At 38.6% G+C, this 27435-nt stretch overlaps 2 protein-coding genes across 5 annotated transcripts in view; one reads left to right on the top strand and one right to left on the bottom strand.

The window, feature by feature from the left end:
* Positions 1-2222: 2222 nt before the first annotated feature.
* Positions 2223-27435, bottom strand: part of LOC117293350 (RNA helicase aquarius-like) — a 46786-nt gene continuing 21573 nt past the window's right edge. For all 4 annotated transcript variants that reach the window (XM_033775651.1, XM_033775657.1, XM_033775643.1 and 1 more), the window contains exons 21-39: positions 26609-26850; positions 25655-25798; positions 24545-24614; positions 23407-23517; positions 22397-22506; positions 21475-21610; positions 20307-20429; positions 19741-19788; positions 19164-19205; positions 18338-18475; positions 17701-17772; positions 16595-16782; positions 15129-15300; positions 14560-14730; positions 13449-13534; positions 13010-13121; positions 12487-12549; positions 10127-10240; positions 2223-2713 (exon numbers count right to left, since the gene is read on the bottom strand). In XM_033775651.1, the coding sequence (XP_033631542.1) occupies positions 2480-2713; positions 10127-10240; positions 12487-12549; positions 13010-13121; positions 13449-13534; positions 14560-14730; positions 15129-15300; positions 16595-16782; positions 17701-17772; positions 18338-18475; positions 19164-19205; positions 19741-19788; positions 20307-20429; positions 21475-21610; positions 22397-22506; positions 23407-23517; positions 24545-24614; positions 25655-25798; positions 26609-26850 (2376 nt within the window). In that variant the 3' untranslated portion in view covers positions 2223-2479. The remainder of the gene's footprint in view (positions 2714-10126; positions 10241-12486; positions 12550-13009; positions 13122-13448; positions 13535-14559; positions 14731-15128; positions 15301-16594; positions 16783-17700; positions 17773-18337; positions 18476-19163; positions 19206-19740; positions 19789-20306; positions 20430-21474; positions 21611-22396; positions 22507-23406; positions 23518-24544; positions 24615-25654; positions 25799-26608; positions 26851-27435) is intronic.
* Positions 5351-7308, top strand: LOC117293392. Its single transcript, XM_033775702.1, has one exon. It carries the CDS (start codon positions 5416-5418, stop codon positions 6667-6669), a length of 1254 nt encoding a protein of 417 aa, XP_033631593.1. The 5' UTR covers positions 5351-5415; the 3' UTR covers positions 6670-7308.

The following is a 27435-nucleotide window of genomic DNA, read 5'->3' as shown; positions in this document are numbered from 1 at the left end:
CTATGTCACGGGTGCGATGCGATGTATAAAATCAGGTTACATTATGAGTTACACTACAGGGGACGCAGCGGTCGATACAACAACCACAGAGGGCGCTAGCCATGCAATGCAGAACAAATGATTATGTAATATATAAATAAACATGGGAGAGGGGGTATGCAATGCAAAGTTTAGAGTTTGAGAATTAAAAGCAACACTTCTGTTTTTGACGTTAAACCAATGTTTTTTTCTGTCTCACTTTTGTTCTCTCTATTTCAAAAATTGAGAATATCTTACAACTATACAGCAGTTTATATGGAAATACAACAAAACCCTTGGGTAAGGTGTTGTGCATATTAAACCAATTAAGTTTGGTTTTCAAAACGACTCAACTAATGTTTAGCAGTCCAAGCGAAAATACCTTTTCAAACCTGAAGATGGGTCTATTCCTCCAAATTAATTTCTTATTGACCCCTTGCACGCACGTCACACGCAGCCACTGATGCCATGTTGGTGGGAAGTTATGTTTACGTGTATTAATGCTGCGTCGCTTAAAATGTGCACTTCACTGCATAACGCACAGCATAGAGTTACATATAAAAGCGCACAGTGAAATTGCCCACCAGTATGGCGCATTCAAGATTTTTCCGATGACGACTTCAGGTGAAATGGGTCAATACATGTACATGTACTTGATTTTGATGGATTCCCTTGTGCCAAACAATCCATTGCATGGGTCGGGCAAAGCAATCTTAACAGAAATTAACCTCAGATAATGAACATTAATAGCTTACAATACAAAGAATTTTCATGAAGTAGGGATTTCCTAGAAAAACAAAAATGCATCAATTCCAACCCATGAGGGCGCCCTTCATTTACACTAAGAAGGCCACAACACTGTTATCCAGGCATACTATTTGGTCACTGGGAAAAAAATAGGAAAATACATTTAGTACAAAAGCTGACCTACGTTCATGTTGGCACTGGTGTATGATTTAATAGACTTTTCAGGTTATTTAATCACAGCTTTTGTGATATTTCCCCGAGGGAAAACAAAATTTGAAATCGGACTAGAGTAGTAAGAATATCGTGCCTGATAGTGGTATTGATTACATGGTTAGCCAATGATTGCACCACACATAATCTTAACAATGCTACACATGAAACCTGTCCCCAGGACATGGAGGACTAGAGAGAATTGAACAGTATAGCCAATGATTGCACCACACATAATCTTAACAATGCTACACATGAAACCTGTCCCCAGGACATGGAGGACTAGAGAGAATTGAACAGTATACGGACATGCAGCCTGGCTGAGGGGCCATCCCTCGGTTAGCAATAACTCCTAGCAGAAACAATGAAAGCACAAGGTTATAAATGAATCGGATAATTCAAATTATAACACCCCTTGCAAGTATTCTGCCTGCTCATTGGTTTAGAGCGCGTCACATGACATGTCTTAGTTTTGCTAGACGACGGCCGTGTGATAGTGCGTCGGTTTGCCATGCGCTAGTCCGAAGACTAGCACACGGCGCCATGCGCTAGTCCGACAGACTAGCACACGGCGTGCAGTACCCAGACGTCCGTTGCGTGTACGAGGATGATAAATTAATAGTCTGTAACCATTTCGGACTGCACTACACTACATTGAACACAGTAAGTAAAAGTGTTTGCAATCTGTATTCGCGTCGTCCGTGGATTGTAGCATTCAGGTCTGTAACCTAATAATAATAGTACAGTATTTAGAAATGTTTGGGGTGTTATAAAACAAATATTGACTGCTTTTACTCGTGCAATGGTTAAAAACTATGACTCCCTCGGTGATCCCCGGAGCGTTCTATTTTCCCGAGGCGAAGCCTCGGGAAAATAGAACGCTCTGGGGATCACCTCGGGAGTCATAGTTTTAAGAAGCAGTCAATATTTGTATACTAGAGGGTTGGTGCTGCATATGAAAAAGCCCTGTTACCATAAGAGGTGTGTGTCAAAGTATTTGCACAAGAAAGTCGCAAACCCATTCACAGCGGGTACCAACTGCATCACTGGCCGCAGTTTTTGTGAATGGACACCAACCCTTCGAAATCTGAGAAACAATTCAAGCATGATTAACTTCTCAAATGATTTGTCTGTGCCAAATTATCTAAACCATACCATTTTCAAGGGAATCCCTTCTCAAAATAGTTTATACCATCAACAGCTGCAGTGCTTCTCAACAAGTAATTTTTTAAGGTCATTCATTTTTGGAGAAGTTACCAATCTATGACCCTCACTTTAGGCATAACATTTGGTCCTTTGAAAAAAAATAGGAACATTTTATCAAAGTAAACAGGCTGACCTACATTTACACAAGGTGTAGGTTTAAAGACTTACCAGGCTGTTTTAATTACAATTTTTTTTCTGATTTATATTAGGGCAACAAAAATTGGGAAAAAAACTAAAGTAGGAACAATCCCATGCCTGTAACTTTAATGAACTCTTCCTCTTCCTTTCAATCGCTACCCTATTCTGATTTCGCTCCTTCCTCTTTCATTTCCACATCTTCGTTGTCCTCGACAGTTTTCTCTTTTCCTGCCTTTTCACCCACTTCTTCCTCTGAAGTGTCTTCTGCGGTGCCCGGAGGTTTCAGTGAATCCTGTCTCTTAGCAACATGCTGTACTTTGGGTACTGGCTTGGCTTGGCTCGGTGTGTGGGACACGGGAGGCTTGGCAAGCTGTGCTTGCAACTGTCTTTGGTGCTGAAAAAAATACACGAAGGTTTGCAACATTAATAAAACAAACAAAATATTGAAAATTGGGAAGGCACATTTCACTGGGTCAACATTTTTAGTTTTGATTGTAAAAGAAGAAATGGTAGCTCTAAAAAAGAGCCTGAAGTGAGGATCATCTCAACATTTTGGACAATAGCCCCACCCAAGCCTCGCTGGACCCCCAATAAGCCATTTTGAGATAATATGGAATGTATGGTGTGACTCACATTTTTAGGTTTGGGTAAATTTGTCCGTGTACACCCAAACCAAACAGTGCACTCCTATAGTCTCCACTGTTTCTCGAAAAGGCTAAAGCCCCCGGCCCCTGGTCATTATATGTCCGTTCTTATTGCATGGTTCTACACAGCATGCACTGTTGGGGGGGGGGGGGGGGTAAGGGGTAAGTGGCACGGGTAAGCTGCCTATTGTCAAAGTGTCCCAGCCATTTTGGCATGGATTGTACACTGCTATATCTGATTGATTCCTTACAGATGTAAAGCATAATGAGAAGTCTGACACTCTCACAATAATGACTGGGTAAAGCTAAATTGAGAATGAGAATGTCTCTGAGGGAAGGTACACGTTTGGTAATTGTCAAAGACCAGTCTTCTCACTTGGTGTGACCCATCATAAGCATAAAATAACAAGCCTGTAAAAATTTGGGCTCAATTGGCCATCAAAGTTGCGAGAAAAGGATGAAAGAAAAAACACCCTTGTTGGACGAACTTGTGTGCTTTCAGATAAGAATGAAAGACTTCTAGCTGGAAGTCTTTTATTATTTTAGTGAGAAAGTACCTCTTTCTCAAAAACTATGTTACTTCAGAGGGAGTCGTTTCCCACAATGTTTTATACTATCAACAGCTCTCCAATGCTCGTTACCAAGTCAGTTTTTAACTTAATATTTGTTTTTTGTAATTACCAAACGTGTACCTTCCCTTTATGGTATATATGGATATATGGTAATAATGGTGTTTTTTTTAAGATATAAGGACACGCTTGGGTTGCACCTTTTCTCAGTGTGATTTATACAAAATTTTGCAATTCTAAACTAACACTCTTTACAGTGCAGTGTCCCTTCACATTTTATAACAAAGTTCCCCGTGCCCCATTTGGTGTTGGACATGTGGCATTGTGAACCTGCCCTGTACCTGCCCCCCCCCCCCACACCAACCCAAACCTCGTTTTTTATCTTTATTGTGGATTTTCCAGGAAGGGAAGGTAGACCGCCGTGCAAGAGGGAAAGGGTATTGGAAAATTTTGGGGAATCCCCTTGCACCATATTAACACACTGTATTTAGCACACTACAGCAAAACAAACAGTGAGGTATCCGGCTTTTCGTATGTAAATTGTAAAGCACTCCGATCTTTGTGGGGCACATTGTGTGGCGCTATACACATGCTTATATTTTTATTATTGTATCGTTATTCCTAAGCCGCAAACAACAAAAGATCTTTTCAGGTCATTAGGCAACGACTGCCCTCGAGTCATTAAAATTCTGGGTTTTTGTTTAGGATCTTTAGGCCGTGTCCAAATTAGCCGCTACAACAACAACTACGGTTGGGTCAGGATATAATATATCTATGATTAAAGATAATTGCAGTTAATTCAGTGTTTATAATGGTTGACTTGTTATTGATTTGTTGAGAATGTTAACAGTCATATGAAAAGTTTGTATATTTTTTAGTTTGTTTAAAAATTGATTTAATGTAAAGAGTTTCTGTGGAGTGATTTTCGATCCACTCAAACTGTTTTATTAATTCTTTACAGAATTGAGTGATGATCAATAAATGATCTCTTATACATTAGAGCGGGTGTGAGAATGTACCGTGTCTTCATCCTACTGTATGTAAAAATATTTATATCAAATTCAAAGTCTTGTATAGCCCACGCATTTACCAAACAAGGTACTCAAGGCGCTGCCTATAAACGTTCAGAAAGATAGGTTATTGAAGTGATGTACATGTTTGTTTAGAGCCATAATTCCAACGAGGAAATAAAAAAGATCACGGAACTAAGCTTCCTTTAAAAAAATCCTGAACTTATACAAATTTGAGATTTTTCAGATGTGAGGTCGCTTATTTTTCTATTTCTATTTCTGAACATCCTGGATTCCTGGACAGATTTTTCTGAACATTAATCTTTCCAAAGTTCCCCATTTATGATTGTTGACAGGAAATGTAAAACCAATAACATCACCATCACAAGTCTGCTAAATGCCAATCTGAACACCACTGAACATGCACTGAACCAGCAAACACAAATAACCATTTTCAGGCTTGTGCTGGCTTGGGGCTCAATTTTCTACCAAACAAATTCTGTATAGTTTGATGTTCAACACCGTTTCTAAAGAAACACCTGGATTAAAACTAAGTCAATTCACTGACTTGGATGTGATGGTTGAACTTCATTAGTGAACTTCTAGTTGGTGTTTTGTGTGCAAACGCATTGAAGTGGAAAAGGGGGGAAATCTGTGCTATATATTTACTGCTATAAAGTATTTGGTTTGAACCGTGGGGCATACACTGTATGCTGTACTGTGTATAGGTACGTGTGTATACAGCATGAGCCCCAATTGTGGGAAGTAGGAGGACTGTTGCTGCCAGTTTAATGTAACACAATCAGTGATTACTATTGGTGTATATAGCAATGAGCCCCAACGTTTGAGAACATTATACCACTGACAGCCACCATGTCACAGAGGATGGTTCTATGTTATGGTGTTGTTTTGCTGCTTTTCAGCATTTTAACAACATCACTGTCGGAGGATTCCTGTAATGGTCAGACCGGTCCAGCGGGGTTGACTATATGTCAACATGATACAGACACTGGAAAACTCGGTTGGTTCTCTTGCGTTTCCAATTCCTACATCAAGCTGAAGACGAAAGGCATGGAGCAGTGTACGATGGGCTATGACTACTGTCTGTACGGGTGTACCAGTGAAGAAGTGCAGACACATTTCTGCGAGTGCAGTGCACCGACTGAATATACGCCAGCCGATTCCGCAATACCCGCGTGGTGTTTTGATCCCGATGGTAGAAACTGCATCTGGTACAGAGAGTGTTTGGATCAGAAACATCCATGTGAGGATGCAGACAACGGATACGCTTTGTCATATGGGGAACATTTTTGCTCCCTCTATACATCAAACGTTGAGAACTCAAAATTCAGCCAAAATGCGGTGGAGTGGATCGATGATGTACGGCGCTGCCTCCAGGTCGCACTGGTTCCGTTAATCCGACCGTGGCAGACAGTGACTTGTGGAGACATCAAGCGTGTTGCGTTTGACTCTCACGCTGGGTGTTACACATCACCCGCACAAGGTGCACCTTCAATTTGCTCACTTGGAGCCCGGGACTGGCTAGCCATCTTCTGGACGATCAAGGGGAGCTTCGTCTCAGCAACGGCAGAAACTCTCAAAGAAATGGTCCAAGTGGCAGGCAAATGTTCTTGGGACTATGGGTCGGAAATGCTCTCATCTGCTTCACTTAAAATCCGAATCATCTTTGACTGGTTTGGTGGAAATGGCGATGAAATCGCAAAGGAAGTCGGTGATAAAATTGCACTTCTACATGGTTGGGATGACCGCACTCTTATTTGGTTTGCATATGTTCCTCCAGGCACTGATACCACTGATGGAATTGATGTAATTATCATGATCGCTGATAAACTCACCCTTGAACTTACGAGTGCTCCCGATGCCCCCATTGTCAACCTCACTATGACAACCCAACACCTTGTCGACAGTGTTAGAGAAGGAGAGTTAACAGAGCTTGAGCTCAACATGGGTAATGTCACAATATCTTCATCAATATCCATGTGTGTTAACCCTAGCTGCACAGATGATGGAAACTCATCTCAAGGGCTCCGTATGAACCCCCTTAACTACTTCTTGTCTGCGATTACAACACTTGCAGTCATAATGAGCCGTGGTACACTGATCTGATTCATTGAATTGTCATCTACTTGAGGGTTAAGGCCAAGTCACACTGCAGCGATTTATAACGAAAACGATAACAATCACGACGCAAAGAGAATGCATTCTATTGGTTGAAATGCTCCATGCAGAATACGCCCATGCTCATTCACGAGGGCGTGCATTACTAACTTTTTTGTTGTCGTTTTCGTTATCGAGGCCTACATATACATGTGACTGGGCTTTAGTCTTGGTGAGTTGGTGACACCCTTGGGCCTACATACGTATGTCATGACTATTCCATCGATAGAGGGCTGTTTCTGGAAGCCACGAACCCATTAGAAAGTTGTTTTGAGTGTGATGTTGTGGTGAAGTTTTTTGCGCGTCGCGGAGTGGGGGATCCTGATAGTTGAGTGATAATGAACAACAATGCCTTGCACCAAGACTACTTGGGAAAAATAAAAAACAACATCGCATGCATAATTTTAGTCTGAAAGTTACTTACTATGAAGTTAATACTACAACCAATTTTTCTGTGAAATATTTCCCTCGAAAATGAAGTCATATAAAAGACAAACTATAACAGCTGACCAAGTTTTAAAGACAGTGGACACTATTGGTAATATTGTCAAAGACCAGTCCTCCCACTTTGTATATCTAAACATATGCATAAACTAACAAACCTGTGAAAATTTGAGCTCAATTGGTCGTCGAAGTTGCGAGATAATAATGAAATAAAAAACACCCTTGTCACACCAAGTTGCTTGCTTTCAGATGCTTGATTTTGAGACCTCAAATTCTAAACTTGAGGTCTCAAAATCAAATTCGTGGAAAATGACTTCTTTCTCGAAAACTACTCCACTTCAGAGGGAGCTGTTTCTCACAATGTTTTATATTATCAACCTCTCCACATCACTTGTTACCGAGTAAGGTTTTATGCTAATAATTATTGTGAGTAATTACCAATAGTGTCCACTGCCTTTAAAGATGCCCTTCAAATCAGAAATTTATAAAATTGGTGCAATGTCTTGAAATTATAAGATTGAACGTGTTCTTCCGTTGGGCTGTGTACAAAACGAGCCTGCAGGAAGTCCGGGCTCTTTTGTGAACATGTGATGTCACAGGCTACATTGTCTATAGATCAGAATATTTGAGGTTATACTAGGTCGATTCTACATACAACGCTGTATATAGACACAGGGTGGGTGTATAGACACCCAGTAGACTGTGTGACACTGCATACCAAGGCAGTTGAACCAAAAACTAGACCTTGCTGGGTAAATTATTACCCTAGAGAATATAAACAAAAACCAACCCTGTGGTGGAGCAGATGAAAGTGGGCTGATACTGTAACCATGGAGACTAAGGTTCCATCAGTGGCCACCTAGAAAAGTTTAGTTGTTACTCGGTCTTCTAATACTAAAAACAATGTTTTTGTTAGTTTACTTAACTAGTTAACTTATGCACTTCTGTATATTCGTCTTTCTGTGATATGGAACTAAATGTTGTTTCGAATTGAAATGAATTGAATGTGATCTAAATTGGTTCAAATTAATGAACAACTCTTGAATGTTACACTCTTGAACCTGGCCATGCATTGTTTCAAATCCTACCTAATAAATGGTTTGTTTTATGCAGAGAATTTTGTCTGTATAATTTGTGTTAAGTTAATCTCCTGACTCATTTCAACAGAGTCTAAGGACATGATTTAAACATACAACCCCTTACAAAAATAAGTGCTAGACTATAAGTTGGAAAAGGAGCAAATGTCTGATGTAAGATTATTGTAATCCTTCTTAAAATTGTATAACTCTTTTTAAGTCACATTTAAAGACACTGGACACTATTGGTAATTGTCAAAGACTAGCCTTCACAGTTGGTGTATCTCAACATGCATAAAATAACAAACCTGTGAAAATTTGAGCTCAATTGGTGGTCGTCGAAGTTGCAAGATAATAATGAAAGAAAAAACACTCTTGTCACACCATGGTCACACGAAGTTGTGTGCTTTCAGATGCTTGATTTCGAGATCTCAAATCCTAAATCTGAGGTCTCAAAATCAAATTCGGTCTCAAAATCAAATTCTCAAAAACTACATTACTTCAGAGGGAGCCGTTTCTCACAATGTTTTGTACTATCAACCTCTCCCCATTACTCATTACCAAGAAAGGTTTTATAATAATAATTATTTTGAGTAATTACCAATAGTGTCCACTGCCTTTAATGTGCACGTAACATGTTCAGTCTAAATACATGAAGTGTTTATGCTCTAATCTTAGGCCCTTTTTAAACTCCCTTTTATTAATCACCTTTTGTGTGTTTTAAATTGATGTACATTTTTACTGCTTGTTCATCTGTATTATAATTAACCCTGTGAGGCTGCTACTTGTATTATAAATGTGCTATACATTCTAGACAACGATTGGACTTTAAGCGGAATTTTTGCAATTGACCTTGAATAGGTTTGCTGTCTAGATCCAATACTGCCATTCGTCTTCATTTATGCTGGTAAAAACTCAGCAGAATCATTAGTCTTTCATTTATTCATAAATTCTCATTCACATGTCCTTTGATTTTTTTAAACTAAATATGCTTGACTCCTTGGTGTAAGTTATAATTATTGTTGTTGCAATGTAATCAAGTATGGTTTCTGTTTGAGACTCAAACCTTTGGTGAGATGTATGAATTGTGTTGCCAAGTACATATTATCTGCTTTTAAGTTGAAGGAAAACCAAGTATAATTTGATATTTTGTTCATGCTTTCCTACTCCTTCTTTGCTATATTGGAAGTTTTATATTTTGTTATTGTAGTAACCCTTCCACAGTGTATGGGGGTTGTTATGTGTTGGGAATAAAAATAGTTCAATAAAATACAATAATTTACTGTTTTCTTGTGGTACATGATAATAATTTGTATTTTTGATGCGTGGATATTTTCAGAATCAGCCTAGAACTACATCCCATAATCCAGAAAGCTTCGTCCTCACATCAACTTCTGTGTTGGTGTATCAAAAGTTGTCTTTTAAACATTATAATTATGTTGAGTGCCTTCTGGCAGCAAAAGTCAAATCATTTTTTGGGATTTTAGCCCAGTTCCCATTTATCAATTCCATGAAGCCACTAAAGCACAACAATTAGCAAAGCACAAACAAAACTATATATAGACCATGTGACCTATGTTTACGTTCAAACCACCCTCCGTTGAAAAAAACACTGTATACGCCACCTTTCGCCGGGCAAAAAGACGCGTAGTCATGGTAAGATTGCGTGTACTTTCTAGTTGGCTGCCAAAACACAAATGATTTGCCCGGCGGTATGCGCGCTAATCATGTTATGGTTTTCGAGTGACGCCAGAGGTCACAACGTCTCTACAATCATCAATAGTCTACACACAAACCATATAGCCAAAACTTAGCTTTTGGCTATATTATCTTCAAAAACAAAACATCCCCTGCAATAAATTGTTGATTCTGAAAGTTCAACTTACCCCCTGTTTGGCCTGAATCACTCTCAACCTATCCTGGTAGAAGTCGTAGACAAACTGAGCCATGTGGGGCATATCATCCACTATCAGAGGCTGACCAAATGGAATCTCTTCAACCTACCAATGTAGGAATAATTAGTGGAAAAAGGGGTTACTCAGGAATCATAGTTTATCTCTTCCAGTGCCCGCCATTTTGTTTGCGTTTTGAACCTAATATGCAAATTTTTCTGAGGTTTTTTTAAATTGTGTGTAAAAAAAAAGTGTTTGTCACAAAACAAATGTATCTTGCTGATTTGTGTTGCATTGGTTTATATCCCAAAGTCAATAGTATTTCTTGAGTGATAATGCGCTACGGTGATAACATGTGTATTATGGGTTGTACATGTACAACTGATGGACACTTTTTGAGTTTATAAAGTAGATCTTACATGGACGATAACAGCACTTCAGAATACATACAAAGTTAAAGGGGGGGGGGGGGTTGGAGTACACACCTAAATACAAACTTTAATTTAAAACTACATCAATTCCAGTCAGATACCCTTGGGGAAATAATATATTCCTAACTAAATTAAGAGTTACAAACCACAAGGGAAACTGATGAGGTATTTTTTATTTTTTATTACTGGTTGAACAAAGAAATATTTACTAGAGCTAGAGCAGGATTTTAACTGGAGGTCTTTGGTTCAAATCCAGCCTCAGTAAATGTTTCTTCAATCAACCCAAATTATCAAATTGAAATAAGTCAACATGCTATTTTATTAGACTAATTATTGTTTTAACAAACGATTATTTAAAAGGTACAATGTAATTAGTGCTGGGCGAATAGTGAAATTTTGTTATTCGGATACCGCTGGCCAACTATCCAAAATTAACCGGATATTCAAATAGTTTTTTCGCCGTAGAGGGCGCCATTAAAAATAATTAAAAATAAAAATATTAAAAAAATATTTATTTTTTTGCCGCTAGAGGGCGCTGTTCGTTTGTGATTGAGATCTTATGGGCGGATTGATATTAGTTTTAGACAGTGTCACTCGGTTCATTCATAAAAATGACCGGATCTAATTTAAAGATGGCGATTTGCTTTTTCTTTTGATCGTGATTGACTCTACGTGAAGGAAAACTTTTGTAATCTTTGAACAAAATACGTCGGAAATGTCATTATTTTAACTCTTCACGGAGGTGAGCATAGTTAAATACTTAATATATGCTGTTTTATGCTGTCTTAATAGAAGTTCGATAAGGATTCAGATAAAACATTCCTATCAGATGTCGCCCGACGTCCGCGGATATTCGGATATTAAAGAATATCCGGTTACTTGGTTGTAATTACAGAACTATCCGGTTTATAAATAGCTATTCGCGCCCTATGCGGATATCCGGTTAAGAAAAAAAAGGCATTCGCGGTTACGGATAGGAAAACCTATTGGCCATTAACCGGATATTCGAATAATTCGCCCAGGCCTAAATGTAATAAAGGTATACAAACAAATCTATACAACTAACAGTGTGAGAAAAAGCAAAACTTATCAATCAGAATAAACCTTTGAATTTCATGAAAATGATTGGTTAACATTTATCAGAATGGGGCGTGGAATAGAAGTATGCCTCCATAGTGATGAATTTTAAGTAACATTTATTTTCGTACTCTCAATAAGGAAATACATCAATCATTTGGACAAAAATATAGTAATACAAAAAAATACGAGCAAAGAGTAAACATGACCAATGATGATGATAAGGATAAAATGTTACAATCTACGCAGTGAGTAAAAGTAGGCTGTTCAAATATGACGAGGCTTGAGGGAAACAACTCTAAAGAAATCACTGTAGTTTAAATATTCCTGAATCTGAATATTCACTCAAAGGGGAGCTATCACCATGATCAAAGCAGGCCTGTGGCTGTACACGGAATTATAAACTCTCACCCAGTGAATGCGGTCGGTGTGGCGGTTTCAACTTTCCGCCGAGTTCAGTTTTCCGAATGACCAAATACGGTAACATTATGTCATGCGACGCCTGTGCACAGCAAGCAAAAGTGATCAATTGTTAGTGCCGTACTGAGTCCCGGAAAACTGAACACGGCGTAAGACGGAAACCGCCACACCGGTACGCACCCTCCATAGAAATGATACGGAGTAAGGGCGTGCAGTAAACTTGGTGAGAAGTCATCATTGCCGAGCCACAAACCTCGTAAAGTGGCATGTAGGCCTATTGCTTGACAACATGTGACATGCATGACAAAATGGCCTAATGCATATTTTCTACTGTTTATTAATCGGCCCATCTAAACTTCACTTGATAGCATCTGAGCTGAGTTTGACTGTTTTTATTTCTAAGGAAGAGTTTGACATTATTCTTACCTTGCGGGTGGTTGGATAGGTCTCCCTTGGTGCTAGATGAAGCTGGAGGGGCCTCTCAACAAGCTGCGATATCAAACAAGAGACTGTGTTTCAACAATCTGCCTCAATCATTTAGCGAGATCAGGGCGGGATTTTTACACTGGACTGCAGACCTGCCGTCGATTTCACAAGAACTCTTCCTAACTTAAGACTAATTTAAGGACTTAGGACGAGTCCCAACCCTACACTGTAGCATGCAGACCTTAAGATTAATCCTAAGTAAGAAAGAAATCGTCCTAACTCGAGATAAGACAAGTCCTAACTCTTTGTGAAATCGACCCTTGAATGAAGTGTCGGGCTAGTGAACTTATTACCAGACAAGTTCGGCAGTAAAATCTTGAAGAGGAAAACATTCTGAAGTGTCGACTATGAGTCTGACAAAATAGCGTTAAATGTTGTTTTAAATAAAAACAAGTGTGTTAAAAACTAAAAGGACTGGGGAAATTGTTTAATGTATCATGCCGTTAAAGCTGTGGATACTCACCAAGTTGAATGTCGGTGAGAGCTCATAGCAATTCTGGAAGAGAGACACCCTCGCGAAGACATACAGCCCTAGCCGTGCACGGGACATCGCTACAACCAATCGACGCACATCCCTGGTGAAGACAAGAAAAATCATAAGGTTACACTTGAAATGCCATTGAAATACTTGATTAAACCCTCAAGTTTGGGACTTACCCCACCAATTATGCAAACACAATAAGGTTTCACTAGTTATAAAGCCCAACGTTTTGATTGGCATGGTGGAGGGGGTTAGAAACCACAGAACCTAGTACAGGCTGTCAGTAAGACGCCTAGAAGCCTGCTACAAAGAATAGATGGCTCCACTTTATCAGAGGATTATATCCGGGAAGGTTGGTATGTCTGTACAACTTTGTGCATAAAGTATGTTAGTGTGTTTGGGTTACAGCCATAGTACCAACCTGATATGACCGACCGCTCTTGTTCTGACCAATGATAGAAGAATGTAGTCATTTTGCTGACCCTGGAATCTATCCACTGTAGTCACCTAAGGGGGAATGATAATAATAATAATAATAATAATAATAATAATAATAATAATAATAATAATAATAATAATAATAATAATAATAATAATAATAATAATAATAATAATAAAGGCAGCGCTTTTGGGAACAGCGAGGATCCTGAGAAAGACCCTTGAGATCTAAGGCTACGGGACGTAGGCCGGGTCGAGGAGTTACCGGCACAAAGGAAAATGAGATCTTTCTTTTGCATGCTGTGATAAAATGAAATAATAATAATAATAATAATAGATGTTAAATTTGCATCGGGGATAAAGAATATTAATTTTGGTTAATAATAATAATAATTGTGCCTTTTTATATAGCGCACATGTCCGTCACCCTGTGACGCTCCTCTGGCGTTGTAACATGCAGTATTTCCTGTCAGATGTGGGACTACGTTTGAATTATGAGACCAAATTCTGATAGCACCATAATAGACAAGGCTGAACAAATTTTACAGGATAAAAAACATGTATCTCCGAAAGGTTATTCCAACTGCTGATGGTACAGAAAATATCATAAACTAGTGTACAATTAACGTAATGCTGATTTATAGGCAAAATTCTAAAGCAGGATACAGTAAAAGTCACATGTAAAAAATGTTGCTGAATACGTGCACTTGCCGAGAACAGCAAGAATCTGCCACAGTATTTTCACAAGAACGTTAAATCAATCCATATTTAGCAAAGTGGCAGCCGGTACCACCCCATCTCTGGCCGCAGCATTCATAAAAGGACACCAACTCTCAGAAATCTGAGAAACAACTCATGAATCGTTTCTCAATATAGTTTGTAACCTAAATACACAATCTGGGAAAAGTTGAAACGTTTCTAAGATTGGAGTTTTTTCAAATCCAACTGTCTAAAAACCTCATTCTTTTAAAGGGAATTTTTTCTCAAAATGGTAATTTTTGCAATAATTACCAAAGGTACATGTATACCTTCCTTTTCAAGACATTATTTTATTCCAAGTTTTGAAAGACTGCTGCATTACTATTCAGACTTACTTTACTGGGCTGGCCAATAAGCGGGTTTCCTGCACACCGTTGGTTGATGACATCACGGATCAGATGTTTCTGTCCGTTGTACGTTGTCAAGATGCTTATCTTCTCTGCCGGGTATCCCAGAAGCCTCATGTACATGAAGAGCGCCACCACATACTCCGCTTCAGCCAGGTTCTGAAGAATGTATCAGATTTTTATTGAATTATTTGATTAATGCTAAATATTCATTTATTTGTTTATTTTCCGTTTAGGCTTCAAAAGCCCTCACAATGGAATGCATACAAAAGACTAAACAAATGTTTGTGGGGGGGGGGAGACCAGCAGACTAGGGAAAGCCAAAAGCAAACTAAACCACAATCTAAACAATCCCCTGGGGAATAAAAATAATAATACATAAACAAACGAATAAAGGCAAACTACCACAAAATTCTACATGTTTATATAATTCTATTTTATTATAGAATATTGATTTGGTGCCGAACAATGAGAATTGACTAGAAATTTGATGAAATAGTGATTGAAAAGATGCATCTTTGAGACTGGTTTGAATATTTATAAGCTAAGCTCCCTACCTGGTAGAAGTAAGGATTCGGTTCTGATTCTCCGACCCCATTAAAGTCTTCCACATTGATCAACTGGAAATCAAAACGGAACCCTGGGTTGGCTCTGTGAAACTCCTGGGTCAGGTGAACATGGGGTAGGTTGCCAAGCTTCTTGTAACGCCAGTTGTACAGAGTGGCAACACTGCAAAGCAAATATCATCAATCATATTTTTATACTAATAAAAATGTATTGTGTAGCACAGCTACCAACCAATAAGGTACTCAAAGCGTTTGAATGAGGTTTAAGATTTTACAATTTGTTTAAAGACTCTGGACACTATTGGTTATTGTCGAAGACCAGTCTTCTCACTTGGTGTATCTCAACATATGCATAAAATAACAAACCTGTGAAAATTTAAACTCAATTGGTCGTCGAAGTTGCAAGATAACAATGAAAGAAAAACACCCTTGTCACACAAAGTTGTGTGCTTTCAGATACTTGATTTCGAGACCTCAAATTCTAAATCTGAGGTCTCGAAATCAAATTTGTGGAAAATTACTTCTTTCTCGAAAACTACTTTACATCAGAGGGAGCTGTTTCCCACAATGTCTTATACTATCAATAGCTCTCCATTACTTGTTACCAATAAAGATTTATGCTAATAACTATTTTGCGTAATTACCAATAGTGTCCACTCCCTTTAAGTATGAGACTAATTTGTGTAACGCCAGTTGTACAGTTTGGCAACACTGCAAAGCAAACATTGTAAACCATGAATGATAACAATAATATTTAGTCTTATAGAGCACATGTATCTATCCATAAAGTACTCTAGGCGCTTAAACAATCAAATATTTTGAGACAGGCTTTCATTTAGTTTATTTTTTTATTACGAGACCGATTTATGTCGCACCTTAAAAGGTACTGTGATACAGTGGTCTAGTGGTTAGACTGCAGGACTTGCAGTCACAAAGTTTTTGGTTTGAATCTTCAATTCAATTCAATTCACTCTTACTGAGCTAACCACTGATTTCACAAAGATTATAACAAATACTGTCGTCAAGTTACTGAATCACAGTCTATTGATGTGTACAATTTATAATCATTGGCGTTAAACCAATGTTTGTATGAGAGAGATTGGCTGTTGGGATCTAAACAAACCAACAGACATTGCCATAAACACAAGACAAACCCCTTATCTTAGCGGTAAGTGTAAATGGCTTCTTTCACATGCATTAGGTAACACATGGGACCTACGGCTTTACAACCCATCTTAAGAACAAAGCAATAATGATTAAGTGTCATTCTTAAGGACACAAGTTAAAGACCATATTCGAACTCGGGGCACTGCTGCACAGAAACATCAGAGCTTGAGTCCAGTGCTGTTTTTAGCGGACAAAGGAATAAGGGTGAAGTGTCTTGCTTAAGAACACAAGTGACACGACCGGGACTCGAACCCAGGACTCTACCCCATCCATATGGATGACCTACATACCTTGGTCTTGCTCTTCCCTGAGCATCTAGATCCACTGTTGGTACCCCGAGCCGGACGAATCTAGTGAAGAGAGACTGCTCCATGTTGGAGTATTTCTGGAAGGCCATGTTTTTGATAACTGGGGGGAGCTGGTGGTGGTCGCCGATCATGATCCATCGCTTCAGACGACTGAAACCATCCTCAGGATTCTGAAGAATAGCGAGGGATTACTCTCGGATTATAAGGTTCGCTTCAAACAATTCAGTATGGATCAAGTGCAATCTTTATTATTTTTATTATTTTCTTGCTGCCAGCTGCCTGATTCTTCAGAAAGTTCCCTGATATTAAACCAAAATCGCCCTGACTGCAAGGTGCAAATGTTGGCATCTCTGATAAGTTCTTATAAAGTGCATTTCACAATAACTGTCTCAATGCGCTTGACAATAGTGCCCTTATCATTGGGCCAATAAAATTCCTTTCATCTTTCTTAACTCAACTCATTTATTCCCCTGGGTGAAGAGAAGCTATTATAGTAAAGTATCTTGCTCAAGGACACAATAGTAATGACCGGGGACCCGGGCTTTGACAGGGCTTTTCTTCCTGCAGCTGTGAAGATCTGGAACAGCCTACCATCATCGGTTATCTCAGACATTACTACCCAGGGCATGCAGTCATTCAAATGTAGAGTAAATAAATACCTTAAGTAACGTCCTGTTTTACGGCAGTTATGATTGCAGGTGATGCTAGTTGTTGTGTCTCTCATCACTTTCTAGTGAGTGAGGCATAGTACAATAACCATTATCTCCTTTCTTTTCTTCTTGTTTTTTTTTTTTTTTTTTTATCGTGGAATGGGCTGTTGAAACAAGCTCTTAGCTATCCCTATGGGATATTATGCTTGTCTTTTCAGGGGGCACTCCATAAACATTTTTTTTTTTTTAAAACCCACAACCTGACTTAATAACCACCAGAAGTTGAATTTAATGCTCTTGACAACTCGGCCATGACACCCTACCTTATCATACATGGTATACATTTAATCTCAAGGGTCCTCATAATTCATTCATGTTTTCATTTTCCAAAATCCTACAGAAAAGACGTATATGTGGAATGTTTAAAAAAAATCTTACCTGCAGGAGGAGTGGAATGAAGGTCTCAATCTCTAGAATCTGAGCGGATTCTTCCATCAGGATGTTGTCATACTAAATAAAAAAACAAAAAGTAAAAAAGAGTTACAAACCACATGGAAACTGACAGGGTAACTTTAAAAATAACTTAAACAAAATGTACTAAACCAAGATTTAAACTTGCCAGGGTATCTACACATGTTTAAAGGTCAAATTTAAGATTTTTAAGACCTTATTAATGCTACCTTTTACCAGATTTAATACCAAAAGCGAGTGAATTAAACAGGGGAGAAACATCTATAAATGAACACACTTTATGTTAGTTGTCTACATACAGCGTAATTCAGTTCGATACGAGCTGATAGGAAAATTCGTGACACGCTTTATTCATCTTTCAAGACCTCAAATAACAGAATTAACACTTCGGTATCCTTAATTAGAATAGTTCCATATAAGACTGTTTGACCTCTAGATTAACGTGCAGGCACCTTTAAACTGAGCCAACTGGCCTTTACGTTGGCGGTTTCCCCATTTCGTCAATATTTTTGTTATGGGGAGCAGTCATAAGCCATTTAATGCAATTTTTCTCACTAGACATCACAAGACAGTATTTGTAAATCACAATCATTTGCCGACATACCTGAAAGTTCATATTGACTAAATCGTGTCTCTTGAGTGCAGCGTGGGTGCAGGTCATTGCAATAATCTTCGCTTCTTTAATCATGAGGTACTTGGAACGGTCCAGTCCACTCCGGAGCAACTCAAACGCACGGAATTCCTGAAAGGAGAAGAGCATTTATTTCATTAAAATGGTAAATTTTAAATCTTAAAACCAATTCTGAATATATGTCTTCTGTAACCTCTTTACGGTATTTTATTTGATATTCATTTCATTCATTTCATTCAATGGTTTATTAAAATTCTATTCAATTCGCTGCCAGCAGCAGAATTACATGAACAGTTAGTTACATAGTTAAATAATTTGGAGTAAAACATTACATTACTATTTATATATTTTTTTTTTCCTTTTCTTTGTTTATCATTTATAACTTATTTGAAAAAATCAATTAGTCAATCAATCAATCATTTGTTACGTATTTGACAAAATCATTCAATCATTTGTTACAATTAGAAAATCAATCAATCAATCTGTCAACTAGTCAATCAATCTATCAATTAATCAATCAATCCAAATAACAGGAGCAGCACATGCTCAAGTGATTTCACGTCTATTGTCCTCTTGCACCAACATGACACACAGCAACTGTCTACCCTGCTTGCCATTGTTGGAGTCAAATTGCTTGCAAAAATTACAGTAAGCGTGTATACACTGCCTCACCTAAAATGCGCACTACACTGTATAACACAGGGGAATATTGGCTCCCAAAATGGCGCAAGCTGAATTGTTGAGATGTAATGAAAGGTGAATTTTGTCAATAGGAGCAAACAAACTGACACAAACATACCTCAAGCTGCTGGAATATCTTCTTGATGTGTCTGTAGCATCCCTGTTGAAAAAAAGAAGGGCATATTGAGTAAAGTAAAAGGACGGCTTTAAAGCCATTATACACTTTCGGTAAACAGTGTTGTCCAAGTCCCACACTTCGTGTATCACAACTTATATATAAAATAACAAACCTGTGAAAATTTAGGCTCAATCGGTCATCGGCGTCGGGAGAAAATAACGGGAAAACCCACTCTTGTTTCCGTACGTTTCGCCGTGTCATGACATGTGTTTAAAATAAATCCGTAATTCTCGCTATCGAGAATTGATATTGTTTTACTGTTTTCTCAAAAAGTAAAGCATTTCATGGACTAATATTTCAAGAGAAGTCTTTCACCACTACCTTTTGTAAACCCTGTGAACTATTTGTAAATCTGTGATATTATTTTTTTTTTCTGTACCGAAAGTGTATAATGGCTTTAAGCATTGCATAGTGAAAGGCAAGAGAAAATGCTGGTTTGCAGGCCTGGAATTTCACGGAGGCCATGTTGCCCTGGTCTTGGCCTTACCAAGCAACAGAAGCAGAATGTATAACTTACCTCTGCAATGTCCATATCTTCATCAAACGATTTCCCCTTAAAGACAGGCTGAAAAAGAAAAAAGAAAAACTTGATTTATCTGAAGTAGTTCCTTATTCACACAAACACAAGAGTAAGATAAACTATTTCCTCATAACTGAAACAGCGATTCACAAGAAGTTTCATTTTTATAAATGGCGTATTCACATTTCCCTGAACAAGCGTTGAATTTATCAAAGTCTCTGAAGTAGCCAAGTTTAGTAGCCAGCTCCAGCCTAAGCCAAGCTTATTCTGTTCCTGTTCCCACCTCTATGCATTATCCAGCAAAACCCATAACTACCAGCTAATTTCCAAGGCTACTGCGCTACTGAAGCAGCATCCAGCAACAGAGTCCAGCATCCTCCTGAAGACGATCAGAGCATACTGAATCAAAATGTTGAGTTGTCAACCACCAGCTCTGTTCAGAACCGACACTACTCGAGAGAGATTTACAAATGGTGCTACTGCAAACCTCACCTAGTTAACTAAGTTTACCTCAATTTACTGAAGTGATTTGAGATAAAAGCTCATAGATATATAATTTGTACCTGCGGTGCATTTTCAAAGTACTTATTAAAAGGGAAGTGTTCCAGGATGTCTTCCGAGTCGCTCCTCTGTCCGCTGGTAGTCGGCTTCACCTTACTCAGAAACTTCTCCCATCTTGCTACGACCTAAAGAAGAGTGCAAACATGTCAGCACCAAGTTATAACTTACTCAACATTGTGCAGGGGGGGGGTGCGCAGGGAATGCAAACGTTCCTAGTTATTATGACTAGCCCTATGTTGGCAGTCTCCCTATTATTCAGAAACTTCTCCCTATCTTGCTATACATGTTTGTAATACCTAAGGAAGTGAACAAAAATGCCAGCACCAAGTTATTATTTACTCAACATTGTGCAGGGGGTGGGGGGGGGGGTGCGGAGGATGCAAACGTTCCTAGTTATTATGAATAGCCCTAAGTTGGCAGTCTCCCTATTATTCAGAAACTTCTCCCATCCTGCTATACATGTTGGTAATACCTAAGGAAGTGAACAAAAATGGCAGCACCAAGTTATTATTTACTCAACATTGTGCGGGGGAGGGGGGGTGCAGAGGATGCAAACGTTCCTAGTTATTATGACTAGCCCTATGTTGGCAGTCTCCCTATTATTCAGAAACTTCTCCCATCTTGCTATACATGTTTGTAATACCTAAGGAAGTGAACAAAAATGTCAGCACCAAGTTATTATTTACTCAACATTGTGCGGGAGAGGGGGGGCTGCAAAGGTTCCTAGTTATTAAGACTAGCCCTATTGTATGTTGGCAGTCTCCCTATTTTGTCACTATCTTTGTTCAGGGGTGCCAGTCAGAAGCCATATACCCATCAACTGTCATTAAGGAGGGTTCACATCCAAGTTTTTGATACAACCTGGGAAGTGGCAGTCAGGGATCACCTTCAGGGGATATTAAATAATGAACCACAAGGGAAACTGTCTTGGTAAGTATTACATGATTTGGGGTTGAACAAACAAAAATTTACTGGAGCAGGACTTGAACTGCAGACACCGGATTAACGTGCCAGCCCTCTACCAATTGAGCTATCTATCCCTATGTTGGTGGTTTCCTTAAAATTTACCAAGTCAGTTTCCCTGGTTTGTTATCTGAAGTTATAAAGACCTGAATTTGAACAGAGATTTTTTATAGAGCGAAAAGAAAGTGTCTGGAATAAATGTCTTGCCTGATATAAGAAGAAGTGGCCAGCCGTCTCGCAGGTGTAGGCAACATCCCCGCCGACACGCAGGCTTTCTTGTAACCTCTCAACTTCCTTGAGAAGCTCTAACCGCCGAGCTAAGACGTAGTTGACTCGTCCATACCTACATAGAAACACATTTCATCATTACTTATTTCTAAATACTTAAAGGAACGTACAGAATTGGTAAGAACCAAAATTTGTGAAGATCACAGATTTTATCAAACTTACACGGTTTTATGATGATGATGGTAGAAAACATCCCTTGAAATATATCTGTCTGAAATGTCATATGCTATGAGAAATAAATAATCTAATTTTGTGTTTGGATTTTATCGCTCAGTGAGCATTTTATTCATTTTTTAATTTTGCATCGATGTCATGCAAAATGTGTAATCGTTTTTTTTTTACTATTCTCTTGTGACCCAGATGGTCGATCAATCTCAAACTTCTACAGGTTTGTCAGTTTATGTATATGGTGGATTACATAAAGTGCCTACACTGCCAGCAACTGTTTTGTTAGCAAAACCAATTCTGTAATGTTCCTTTAAAAGATTTGTATAATGAAAGATGCCTCACACGAGACTAAATTCAAAAACCTGAGCCCAACTTCATAGAGCTGCTTTATCATTTATGCACAAAAAGTAGCTTGTAGTACAATATAATCTTGCTGACCAGAATAAGGGTACCAACCAAAATACCATGTCACATGTACCATCTGTGACTGGTATCCTGCTTACTTCTGCTACACAATTTGTTATAATCACTTGCTGCTTTTCACCACTGAACATGTCAGTCGGACCATTTGGAAGGAATTTGACTGGTCTTTGGGTCTCTTATAACTAGCCTTTGGCCAGCGGACCACTGTTGAGGGAGAAAGTTGTGGTGTTGTATGAAAGTAAAGACGTACCTGCTGAAGTCTTTCTCTGTTTCCAGAGCCTCCTCTCCATGACCAAGACGTAGTAAATGTCTCTCGTCAATGTCCAAGGCTATGATCTTCTCAAACAACTGATTCAAGGCCTACATGCAGAAAGTTGTATTTAAAAAAATAATTGAGTTAATTGACTAAGCGTGTATAAGTACTACCACTAATAATAATTTTTAAAATCTTATATAAAGAGAAACACTTACTACACAGTTTAAAGGCACATTGCAGAATTGGTAAGAAAAAAAGTTGTCTCAGCTCACAGATTTACATAAAACACACATGGTCTAATGATGATGACATGCTTGAAATATTTCTGTCTGAAATGTCAAATTTGATGAGAAATAAATAAAACTGATTTCCCGTTTGTAGTTTATCGCTCAGTGAGCTTTTCATTCATTTTTTTAAATCTATGTCGTGCAAAATGTGTAATCGGGTTTGTTTTCTCATTATTTTCTCGTGACCCAGATGGCCGATCGATCTCAAACAGGTTTGTCAGTTTATGTTCATAGTGGATTACATTAAGTGCTTACACTGCCAGCAACTGTTTTGTTAGAAAAAAAAATTCTGTAATGTTCCTTTAACTGTTTTGAGTTGAACCAGCACAAAGAGAAAAAAACATTCTCATTTGTTTGAGGGTATTGTACATCTATTCTCAAAAGAACAGGATTTGTCTGGTCATTAGTTTGCCAGTCCGACGCTAAAACCACTAGCCTCGGGCCTGCAGTCTGGTGTTAAACTTAGAGCCTCTATTCTCAAAAGAAAAGGATTTGTCTGGTCATGAGTTTGCCAGTCCGACGCTAAAACCACTAACCTCGGGCCTGCAGTCTGGTGTTAAACTTAGATCCTCTATTCTCAAAAGAAAAGGATTTGTCTGGTCATGAGTTTGCCAGTCCGACGCTAAAACCACTAGCCTCGAGTCTGGTGTTAAACTTCGAGCATTGATTAATAACTCAGATTGAAATACTGTGACTAGTTTAGCCAGCTTTATCTACCTGATTAGAGTGAGTCACAATCAGTGTTCTCTGGGAGGGAAAGTTATGATAGATATTGGAGATAATCTGAACAGCAACGTCTGTTTTTCCTGTGCCTGGTGGACCAACGACCTGAAGACAAAAACACAAAACAGTGTCACTATCAAAACTCACCACAAACATTCGACTTCCATAGACCATTGATATCCTTGTATAAACATGTAAACTTAAGCATCTTTTGGTGCTATATAAGCCAACAAACTATAGAGTGCACCCCACTGAATTGACCCAATTCACCTGACACCATCATCAGAATAATCTTGGATGCGCCATACTGGTGGGCAATGTCACTCTGTGCATTATTCAGTGAAGCGCGCATTTTAGGCAATGTTGCGTTTACACCTAAATGGTTTTACACCAACATGGTGAGCGTGGCACAGTCGCCGCGTGTGACGTGCGTGCAAGGGGTCAATAGGGAGAACAGCGCTTCGGCCTCATTAATATTTTGTAGGGCCTCAAACTATGCTATTATAGACAGATTTGAGAACCCAACAAAAGTGGGATACAGTGTAAAAATAGTACCCAACTGTGACCTGGGGGTTGCTGACTTCCAAGCTGGAGGTATTGGGCCGTATTCATAAAAAATGGCAATTGCTTTTTCTAGGCTTTTACTTACATCTTTATACAGCTGTATGTATCAAAAATGTAAGCAAAAGCCTTAAAAAAAGCAAATGCTTTTTTTATGAATACGGCCCAATGTGGCCGACACCGGCCCTGAAATAAATGGTCCTACTTTGTCGAGAGGTGTAGGGACATTTTTTCGAGATTGATGCTCGGACAATTGGAAAATTACACCAGTGATGCAATTTTAGCTCAATGGAAGGGTATTTTGAAGTTCAGCACAGTTTGGCATCCTCTGAAACCATCTAGGCCAAGTATCCTTTGAAGCTACAGAGTTAAAATGTGTTGTGTAATGGACTGAGAAGCGTTACAAACACTGTGAACTGGAGGGCCATGCCCAAGTGTTTTGGGATTCTCAGCCCCAAGAAACACCCCACAATGCTTGACTTGGCGGGGATGAATTAATGCATACACAAGGGTGATGTACAATTGAATTAAATGGATTGCATTTTACTTCAGATCTGAAGGTTTAGCATACCATGGTAAGGCCTGGCTGCATGCCAGCTCGGATGGCCTCTATCTGTGTGGGGGTGAACTGGATCGTATTTCTGAAAGATAATCAAATTGAAAAATAAGGCATACATTTTGACCGCTCAGTAAAAAGAAAACAAACGTCTAATTCAAGATTTCAACTAGGCTTGTGGAACACAAACCAAATTTATGCAAAAACTGTTTAATCTTATTTTTTCAAATAATAACCCACAAGGTAAACTGACCGAGTAAATTGCAATTTACTTTGGGTTGAACAAAGAAAAATTGACTAGAGTTGATTTGAACCTATGACCTCCAGATGAACATGCAAGGGCTGTGCGCCTTGAACACCCAGCAGGGTGGATTCTTGCGCATTACAAGTCTTTTTATTATTATTATTATTATTATTATTATTATTATTAGGGCTCTACCAACTGAACTATCTAGCCCTTTATAGCTCATTTGGTAGAGCCCGAGGGTTCAATTCCCACTTTAGTAAATTGTTCTTTGCACAACCCCAACAATTACTTTTGTTTGGGAAGGAAAGCTTTAAAGAAACTACAGTATAAGATCAGAATCAGAATTTAATTTTTCAGAATTCTAACACATAGCATTCTAACACATAGCATTTGCGTTGTACGAGGCTGCATACCTGCGGGTAATAGTGATTCATTCTACTTTTGCAACCCCTGACCCACATAGCCATTCCATTTTTTTATTTTTTTATTTTTCATTTTGGTTCGTCTTCGGTTAGTTGCGTTTAAGTTTAAGTTGTTAATAGGTGTATTTCTTATGTTTGATTTTATGTTATTTTGTACACATGTCTATTTTTATTATATACATATTTTTGTACATTTTATGGTGTTCTGTAATAATAATAATAATAATAATATTCAAGCTCATGTGTAAAAAAGACGAGCAGAGCAAACTGTTTGAAATGTCAAGACCGTACTGGATGTTTTCAGAGCTAACACTCCCACAGACTAGATTGAATACGTAGTTGTACCCGCAAGTTAACCATTTATTCATGTATATTATGATTACATTATTCTTACTGATTTTAAAAATTGATTGCACATCGATTGATATAAAGCAGAAAGGCTCTCTTGAAACTCACCTTTTGGGTTGATTGTACGGATAAGGACCTCTGTTTGGAATGACGTGGGGTTCAACGACCAGTTCTTTCTTCTCAGTTTCTTTCTCCTCTTCTGCCTTCTTACGTTTCTTTCCTCCTCCGCCGGACGTGACCGGGAAAGTTATTCTAAACAGAGAAGACGCAACAAATAAGAAATTTCAGTATCTTAAAGGTGAAGTAGAGAATTCTGAACTAATTTTGGTCATTCAAATGCATCAGGGTAACTGATGGAGGAAAGTTAGTCTAAATAGAGATGTTTTCATAAGTAGAATGTTTCTGCATCTTAAAGAAGGAGTGGAGAATTCTTAACCCATTTGGAACATCATTCCCCTTTTGTTTGCCCCATTCCATTACACCATCTCCTACAGTCAAAAGTGTCTTTTCCCCAGCAGAAGTGACCGGGAAAGTTTTAATAAACAAAATAATGCTACCAAATAAGATTATTTCTGTATCTTAAAAATAAGGTAGAGAATTCTTAACTAATTGGGGAAATTGTTCCCGCTTTCTTTGGCGTCCCCCTTCAATCACACCCACCAATGCTGCATGCTGTTTGTTCAATTGGAATACTCCAACTGTCAACTAACACTTTACAAATATAAATCACAGTGGTTTCTGAGAAAGTAAAAGTGCACGATTGCACAGCAGTAGTATGCTTTCAACTTTACTCAGTCCCTCACACGATTTCGCCCTCAAAATTTCATTTCATTTCATTTCAATTAGGTTTATTATTCAATTGAACAAATTACACGACAGTAGTTAAAGAGGCTAAAATTGAAGTGTTTACATGTTTTTTTAACGACAATAGCTAGTGAAACAAAGAAGATAGAATAAATAGAACCTAAAACCAATAAAACCTGAAAAGGGAAGACCAAACACAGTTTAACTAACTACAAGATAGCACAAGAAGCATTATCAAAGTTATTGATGAGTTCCTACCGAAAAGGCGGCTTCTGCTTTGCAGGGTCCGTAGCGGTAACTTTGATGTTGTGACCCGGGAACCCCGCCCTGAGGTGATCCAAGCTGAGGAACGTATCGTTCCAGTTCAGTGTGGCGATCTGATTCTCCATCTTGGAGTAGTGGGCGGCACCGGGATCTCCGTAACCTAAGATGATATCATGGAGCCAGTCTGGGACGACACAGTCTGTATTCATCAGGTTACGGATTGTCTCTAACACAGCCTGAATAGTGACAATGAATTAGACAATCAATAATCAGCATGCATGCACAGGGTAACAAATTGTCTCTAAAACAGCCCGAACAGTGACAATGAAATAGACAACCAAGAATCTTAATATATTTTCAAAATAAATGGAAGAAACAGTAAGTTCCCTACTCTCCTTCCCTGTGCTTGTCAACAACTGATTCAGCTCAGTGAGCACACACTCCCTACCACCTCCTAGTGGGCTTCAGTTACAGCTCCAACCTACACGCTACATCAAGCTAAGCCTAGCTTCTCCTGTTCATGCCTTCGCGCGCCACCGAGCCAAGACCAACTACCAAGGCAGTGCTTAAAGGCAGTGGACACTGTTGGTAATTACTCAAAATAATTATTTGCATAAAACCTTACTTTGTAACGAGCAATGGCGAGCTGCTGATGGTATCAAACATTGTGAGAAACGGCTCCCTCTGAAGTAACGCAGTTTTCAAGAAAGAAGTATTTTTCCACGAATTTGATTTTGAGACCTCAGATTTAGACTTGAAGTCTCGAAATCAATCATCTGAAAGCACACAACTTCGTGTGACAAGGGTGTTTTTTCTTTCAT

This window comes from Asterias rubens, chromosome 1 (assembly GCF_902459465.1).
Source record: "Asterias rubens chromosome 1, eAstRub1.3, whole genome shotgun sequence".
Lineage (NCBI taxonomy): Eukaryota > Metazoa > Echinodermata > Asteroidea > Forcipulatida > Asteriidae > Asterias > Asterias rubens.
The sequence above is the reverse complement of the archived record's forward strand: the minus strand, read 5'-3'. Positions and strand labels throughout refer to the sequence as shown.